We start from the raw sequence: 8401 nt of genomic DNA, 5'->3' as shown, positions 1-8401 counted from the left end.
CTTTCTCCTTCATCAGCAAGGTTAACGAGACAGGAATTGCTTTCCTCGGGACTCCCAGGAATTTTTTTTTTTTAGTGACACCTAGTGTACACTTGACATGTTATTTGCTCCGTAGATGAAACGGCTGCCTTTGAATTAGAAAAAAAAAAGCCTGAACCTGAACAGAGACTCATGCAAGCTCGAATCCCAAATAAGCCTGAGTCTGAGCATCCTCGGGCAAGTCAGGCCCGGCTTCCCACTTCTGGGCGGCCCCACGCCCATCGCAGCACCAGACAAACGTGACCGCAGCTTCAGACCTTCCCGCTCTGCGCCGCGTCCACGCCCCTTCCGGAGGCGTGACCAAAGAGACCGGCCGAAACGCGTGCACGCGCTTGGAGCGGAGAGCGCAAGCGCCAAGCAGCGGTGACGTCATACAAGCGCGCCCTCCCTTCGGCGTCGCAGAGGTCGACGCAGGTGCAAGCCGGCAAGATGGCGGCGGCTGGAGCGGGCCGTCTGAGGCGGGCGGCGTCCGCGCTGCTGCTCCGGAGCCCGCGCCTGCCCGCCCGGGAGTTGTCGGCTCCTGCCAGGCTCTACCACAAGAAGGTATGGGCGGGCGAGGGGGTACGCGAACCATCGAGGGGACCTGCAGCTGTTGCACAGATAACCACCGAGGACCCCGCGGCCACCTCAGCCCCGCCGCGGCCGCTACTCCAAGTGTCCCAACTCTGACAGCCCAGAAGGGAGGGTCCTGGTATGTCGTGCCGGGGGTCAAGGGGCAGCACACATACATGCATGAGCACACGTTGCAGCACCGGCATGCTCACCAGCTAGGCCATTGCCCTGGCTAATTGGCCTTGAGCAAGTCACTGACCCTTGCCCAACCTTTCTCTTAGATCTCACATGGGTCTTCTGCAGTCCCTGTGTGTAGAGCGCTCGGTCCAACAAATGGAAACCACTTATGACGTTTACTATAGGAGCTGATGGCCTCGAGCTCAGCCAAGCACCTAGGCAACATAAAACTTCGATTCTCGGTTATTTATTTGTGGTGAGCAGAAAGTATGGAAGGGTAGTTTACGGCCCCCGCCTTCTAGGGACGTTAAAGTCCCCTTGACATGAGACTCACTCGAAAAAAACAAAACTACCACAAGCTGTACAAAACACCAAAAGTCCTGATTAGATGATGCGTGATGGAGCCCCAGGGCCAAGGCCTTCACCCCAAAGGGAAGGTTGTTTTGTTGACATTAGCTACAGGACCTTGTGCGAGCTGGCAGCGTTAAGGCACCAGAGGGCGCTCCTGCATCGGGGTGGCGGCGTGTTTGTTTACAGCCACCAATGACTCATTCATTCCCCAACCTCCGGCTCATTTCTAACAGTCACCTTGAAACTTCTTGGGAAATCTTACATTTGGAGCCATTTTTATTCTTGGGATTTTTAAGTGTATAATTCTCTTTGTGTATTGTGTTTGGTAAAAACAGAAATGGTGCTTGAGCACAGACCTGGTAGAATGTCTGAGTCAACTGATGGCTTTTGGTTGACAGCCCCTTGAAATGAAGGTGTGGCTGAGTTTTCACCGATACCATGGACGTATCTCCAGTACAAAGGTCGTTGGGGAGGAGATAGAGTTTAGGTCTCACTTTGAGCTCCTATCTCTGTCCCATACAAATTGCTGATCCGAGGGAGAGAGGAAAGCCTCAGTGATATCTGTTGATCTGCCATTTCAGGTTGTGGATCATTATGAAAACCCTAGGAACGTGGGGTCCCTTGACAAGACATCTAAAAATGTTGGAACCGGACTGGTGGGGGCTCCGGCATGTGGTGACGTCATGAAACTGCAGGTACTGGCTGGATGAAAAGGATCACCCCCTGCACCCCAACAAGAAGTTTGCTCACAGAGCATTTCATCTTGTCTGCCATTCCTGTGAGGAGGGATGGGCGGCTGACAAGGATGGGTCTCTGTTCCGAAACAGGTGGCCTCATTCTCCACAACACCACCACACCAAGGCATCGGTAGATCTTGCTTTCACCGAGTGAAAGACTTTGTGACTGTTCTGACCAAATGAAGGCCCCCAGTGAGAAAAGGAATGTGTTAACCAAACCTCTCCAGGAAAAGGAAGCGGGGTGGAAGGTGGTGGGCTGGGCCTCAGTCAGCTGGAGTTTTAGCTCAGCCTCAGCCTCCTTAATGGCAGGCAGAAAAGAGCTGTTAATTACAGTTGGTGCCCAAGAGAAAGGGATTGATGGAGACCTTGGTTACAGACTCTGTCAGTGCCTGAGGTGCTGATGGGGGGACATCTATAAACAGACCCCTGCAAAATAGGCACTCACATACAGCAGGCAAGGGCCGAAAACAACCAAGCGGGGTGAGGGGCACTGTTCCTTGCCCCTCTCCCAGCTGAGCCTGTGTGGACCCCAAGTTTCACTTTCTGTCGCCAAGTCCTTTGAAGCAAAACACAGTGATGAATGTCATGGCATGTGGAGTCATAGCAAACCAGGGCTCGTGTGGAACACTCACCTCTGGAAGTTCCCGGCTCCCGGATTCCAGGTGTCAAGCTGTGGCCTCTCAGCTCCCGTCTCTTTTCTAGATCCAGGTGGATGAAAAGGGGAAGATTGTGGATGCCAGATTTAAAACATTTGGCTGCGGCTCCGCCATTGCCTCCAGCTCCTTAGCCACGGAGTGGGTAAAGGGGAAAACGGTAAGGCTGCTCAGAGAGGGAGGGAGAGAGAGAGAAAGGGGGGGGGGGAGCCCATTTTTCTAAGGTTTAATTTCTCTTCCTACCCGAGCACTGATTACATTCCTTACTCTGGAAGTTTAAGACCATCTTGTTGCTTGAGGCAGTGTGTTAGTCACTGTTGTCACTGGTTGCCAGTTCAGTAGATGAGAATCGCCACCAGGCCTCCCAGCAGTAGAACTGAAAGATGGTTTTGGGCTTTCCCTGATGTCCCTAAGGTCACCAAGGTCCCCTAAGAGCTCCTGAGCAGCATTTACTGTTTGTTTCATCCCATCTCCTCCTTCAAGGAGGAGTCCAGAAAGACATGCACAGATTGCAAAAACAACTTTGTCGGAGGGAGGAGTTGGAATTCAAAATCTGGGGCTGGAGAGATGGCTCAGTGGTTAAGAGCACTGACTGCTCTTCCAGAGGTTCTGAGTTCAATTCCCAGCAACCACATGGTGGCTCACAACCATCTGTAATGAGATCTGATGCCCTCTCCTGGTGTGTGAAGACAGCAACAGTGTACTCATATACATAAAATAAATAAATGTTTTTTAAAAAGAAGCTAAGGAGCATTTAAAGAAAAAAAAAAAAAGACCCAGTAGCTGTGAAACTACCCACACCAGCACAAGGTGGTGGCACACGGCACACCAACCTGTAATCCCAGCTCATAGAAGGAAGGGGCAATTTTTTTTTTTTTTATCTTTATTAACTTGAGTATTTCTTATTTACATTTCAATTGTTTTTCCCCTTCCCGGTTTCCAGGCCAACATCCCCCTAACCCCTCCCCCTTCCCTTCTATATGGGCTTCCCCTCCCCATTACCACCCTCCCCCCAACAATCACGTTCACTGGGGGTTCAGTCTTGGCAGGACCAAGGGCTTCCCCTTCCACTGGTGCTCTTACTAGGCTGTTCATTGCTACCTATGAGGTCAGAGTCCAGGGTCAGTCTATGTATAGTCTTTGGATAGTGGCTTAGTCCCTGGAAGCTCAGGAAGGAGCAATTTAAAGATCGCCCCAGACTGTATGGGACCCTGTCTTAAAGTGGTGTGCTCACCCTTTGCCCCCTCCTGGGGCCCAGTTCAGGAAGCTCAGTCATGGATTGCTGTGCTCAAAACGCCAGCCAGCTCTCTAACAGCCACCTGCTCCTCCAGATTCGGGCATCTGGTTATTGAACTCCTGGAGGCCAGGGAGACCCAGACCTGCTTGTTCTGGGAGAAAATGGCTCAAAGGAAGTTGGTTAAGAAGCAGCTTTGGAGAAAGGGGAAGTGAGATTGGGCACCTGCTCCCAGGACCTGGCCTTTCAGGGCTCTGAACTGTATGGTCAGACAGTAGGAAGACCTTCTCTAACCTCGAGGTTCCCGTCTGAAGGAGACTGGCTTTTCTTTTTTTTTTTTTTTCCCTTTTTCTTTTTTTCGGAGCTGGGGACCGAACCCAGGGCCTTGCGTTTGCTAGGCAAGCGCTCTACCACTGAGCTAAATCCCCAACCCCGAGACTGGCTTTTCTTAATGCATAAGCAGGCCTCTCTGCCTCTCATCCCTCACAGCTCTCAGACCCAGGCCTCCTCAGGCAGACATTGCATAGCAGCCTAGGCAATGCCTGCCTTCAAGGGGCAGCAGGTCTTGTTCTTGCTTACCCAGCCAGGCAGCGCAGGTGTGTGTCCCCCCACTACAGATCCCTTGGTATACAGTGGCAGTCCTGCCCAACAGTGTTGAGTTACTTAGCAGGAGTTTTCCCAGACAGCCTGTCCTGAGGTGTGTTCTGCCCACCCTCAGCAAGGTCAAGTTCACTGAAACTGCACTTTCCTCCCTAACATTTCAGGTGGAGGAAGCCCTGACCATCAAAAACACAGACATCGCCAAGGAACTCTGCCTCCCGCCTGTGAAACTGCATTGCTCCAGTGAGTGCCCCGCATAACAGGCAGCTCGGGTCTGCTCAGAGTGCGCTGTGCCCGCCACCCCACACTCTGTGCCTCCCCAGTCTGTCTGCAATGCCTGGGGCCGTGGTACACTCACTGCACTGTCCCACAAGAAGCCTTGCACCTCAGAGCCTGCAGTCAGATCTGACACCTTCCTGTCCTCTTAAGCCTCCCCAAGAAAGCAGGAACGCAACATCACCCTAACATACTAGGCTTTCTGCCACCTTCCAGCTTCTCACCCACACCCCACCCTGTAACCTCACCCTCAGTACTGACCTTCACGGGTGGGTGTGGGAGGAGGTGAACAGACAGACAGACTGCCAGCGGCCATTCTTGGTTTACGACTGAGCTCAGCCATCACCTTTGACGGCCAGCCCACACTCCCTGGGACCTGATCTCTGTCCACAGTGCCCCCTCTGTCCCAGCCAGGAAGGCAGGACCGTCCCAGTCGGTGTAGCAGGCGCACACTCTTGGGTCTTTCTGATTCTAGTTCCCTCCAGCTTACAAAGCTTCTCTTCCTTCACCACCTCCCAGCAGGGAGATGGCCACCCAACCTGAGTTAGAACTTCTAAACCCACCCCCCAAAGTTGTCCTGTGACCACCACACGTGCCAGGCACATCCACCCATCACATACATGTACAGGCGCATGCATATATATTCTAAATAGATACATATTTATAACAACACACAAATATGCCATGATGTGTGTATAACTATAAAATGTGGAGACCACCCCTCCAGTGTCTAGAAATTAAAGCTGTCTACCTTTCCGTGCCTTCCAGTGCTGGCAGAAGATGCCATCAAGGCTGCCCTGGCTGATTACAAACTGAAACAAGAGGCCAAGAAGGACGAGCCAGAGAAGCAGTGAGCCCTGAGGACGCTCCAGCCGCTCACAGCAGGCCTCCTGCCACCCTGCACATCAGAGAAGCTACGCAAAACGCACACTACTCACTGTTTGCACTATGGCTCTGATACAAGCAAAATGTGCCGTTGATTACGCCTAATCCTGTGTTCCTTTCAGCTCACGTGTGTCCTTAGTGCAGTTGATGTCTTGATTGAGTTTGTGACCTGGGACTGAAATCAGCACCAAAGTCTTAAGCTCTGGAGAGTGACAGGGAGTTGTACCCAAGCTGCGGGGAGACGGCCAGCAGAGCACCTTGTGCTGGCTCTGATAGGATCTATCACTGTGTGTTTAGCAGATCTGCGTGTATATTATAATAAAAAATGGAAGACGATGGTTTTCTCTACTGAACCTGATTCTCGACTCCCTAACCCACCCCTAGTGCAGCCAAGCGCCTCAGGGTTCCCAAGGCCAGACTGCAGTGGGTGACAGCAACAGCCACTTAGCTTCTTTTGAAAGGCTGGAGGGGACGGCTGGTGTTCTTTATGCTGGGAAGCATGGTCAATTCACAAGGACTCTGAGCAAGCGTTCCTGCAATAATCCATTGGTCCGTGAAAGTCAGAAAGTAACCCCAGAAGCTGGCCCCTAAGCCTGTGGACCAATCAGGAAAAGCATTGGGAGATTACACCGTTGTACTCTAGGCCCAGGCCTCCAGCCTTCTTCTGGCAAATGGTTCTAACCTCCCAAGGCCTCCCAGGCTTTGTGTGGTGGACAGTGAACTGAAGCTGACTGGAGAAGCTCATCCGGTGCGAGTGTGTGTTTCTCACGTTCAACTGAAACAAGTACATGCACTGCCGTAGCCCTCAGTTCCAGATACACACACTGACTCCAACATTGGTAGCAGCTGCTCCTCCCCTGAGCTGCCCAGTTATGTAGCTCAGGGAAGGGCCCAGTTTTCCAGTCTTGGCATTGGGAGATGCAGCGAACTTCAAAAGCAAACTGTTTTCTGATGGTGGCTTTCTTGTCCAGGCATACACAGGCTGACTCTTAAATCATCCTTTAAAATATTCTGGGTTCTGGTGAAGGGCTCAGAACTTCAAAGGCCACTTCCTCCACAGTTGGGAGGAGACCACAGCCAGAGTCCATCAGAATCTCAAATTAGCCCCTGGGTGGATCCATGTCAAATTGTCCTGAAGGGCGTGTTGTAACTCAGTCCCTTACTTGTGGCAATGCCACAGTTCCCCACCCCTATTTCTGATTTTAAAATGAGACACTTCTGAATTCCACACATCAAGTTGCTGGCACGGTCCAACCCCGAGAATGTGAGGTGCAGCCCACAAGTCCAATTTCTGTAACTTTCTATAAATTTACTCTGCAATCAGGTCAATTTGGGACCCATGTACTCCTCACTGAACTAGTAAGGGGTTTGTCACAGTCTCCATGTGTGTCTTGGAACTCTTACATGCAATGGCTATCTGGGTCTGGGAGTATCTTTCGTTTCTTGCATCAAAGTACTCTTGCCTCGGCCTCCTGAGTGTGTCATTACGAGCATACGCCATCATGGGTGGGTCGCATGATTGGTTTTAAAAGGCAAAAAGATCTCTGAGGTCCCTCAAATTTTTCTCCATTGCTGGCAGCCTCTGAGGGAGCTGCACCTTTAAGCACACCAGCTGGCCCAGGCTGAGCAGCCCTGAGCCTACTTTTGTGCCCTGTCCTTCCTGGAATCACTGTGGCTCTGAGAACGTCAGAGGCTTCACCTTGAACCCTAGTGACGCATTAGGCCTCACTTGTCATGACCGTCACTCAGGGAATTATCATTGTGTGTCAGACACCTCAGTCTGTCACATACCAGGCACTGTAGCTAGGAGCTCTGTGGAGAGAAATCTAAGTGCTAGGAGTTTAACAAAGATAAAGGTGAAATGTGGGCTCCAAGGTCACGACCCCTCCAGTCAGGAGTAAGCAGGGGCAGGACCTTGACTGCTACTGTAGCTGCTGCCATGAATGAACACTGGCATCCTTCACTCTGCTGATACTCATAGCAACTGGCATTACCATGACAACCATTGGTCGTCTTTCATGAGAGATGATCTCAAGGTTTCTGCCTCTGTGTATTGTTAGCCTGGAACTACATAGTAGTGCACAGTACTCCAGTACTACACAGTGCTGCACAGTACTACACAATACTCCAGTACTACACAATACTACAGCATTCCACAGTACTCCAGTACTATATAGTGCTGCACAGTACTACACAGCACGCCAGTACTACATAGTACTACAGCATTCCACAGTACTCCAGTACTACACAGTAGTATACAGCACCCAAGTACTACACAGTACTACAGCATTCCACAGTGTTCCTATACTACACAGTACTACACAATACTCCAGTACTACACAGTACTCCAGTACTACAGCGTGCCACACAGTACTACACAATACTGCATAGTACTACACAGTACTACAGCACTCCACAGTACTGTACTACACTACTACATAGCACTATAGTACTATACAGTGCTGCACAGTAATCTAGTACTACACGGCCCTGCATAGTTCTACACAGTACTGTAGTGCTACACACTACCAAATAGCCCTACACAGTTCTACACAGTACTCTAGTACTACAGGGTACGACACAGTAATCCATGGTACTACACAGTGTTTCACAGTACCACACAGTACTTCACAGTACTGCATAGTTCTCCAGTACTATAGCATGCCACACAGTACTACACAATACTGCATAGTACTACACAGTACTATGCCATTCCACAGTACTCCTATACTCCACAGTGCTGCACAGCACTACATAGTACTACATGGTTTTATATACTGCTCCTGTACTACACAGTACTCCAGTACTACACAGAACTAAGCAGCTACATGGTATTACACAGTACTCCACAGATTCTCCTCCCATTGACATCCAAGCAGCAACACCCAGCAACTTCT

At 50.8% G+C, this 8401-nt stretch overlaps 1 protein-coding gene across 1 annotated transcript; it reads left to right on the top strand.

The window, feature by feature from the left end:
• The first annotated feature begins 427 nt into the window (after positions 1-427).
• Iscu (iron-sulfur cluster assembly enzyme) lies at positions 428-5852 on the top strand. Its single transcript, NM_001105936.1, is given in 5 exon segments — positions 428-582; positions 1701-1814; positions 2559-2669; positions 4508-4586; positions 5388-5852. Coding segments are annotated over 5 exon segments (504 nt in total). The 5' UTR covers positions 428-468; the 3' UTR covers positions 5474-5852.
• Positions 5853-8401: the final 2549 nt, after the last annotated feature.

Source organism: Rattus norvegicus, chromosome 12 (genome assembly GCF_021556685.1).
Source record: "Rattus norvegicus strain SHRSP/BbbUtx chromosome 12, alternate assembly SHRSP_T2T, whole genome shotgun sequence".
NCBI lineage: Eukaryota > Metazoa > Chordata > Mammalia > Rodentia > Muridae > Rattus > Rattus norvegicus.
This window is presented reverse-complemented; position numbering and strand designations above follow the sequence as displayed.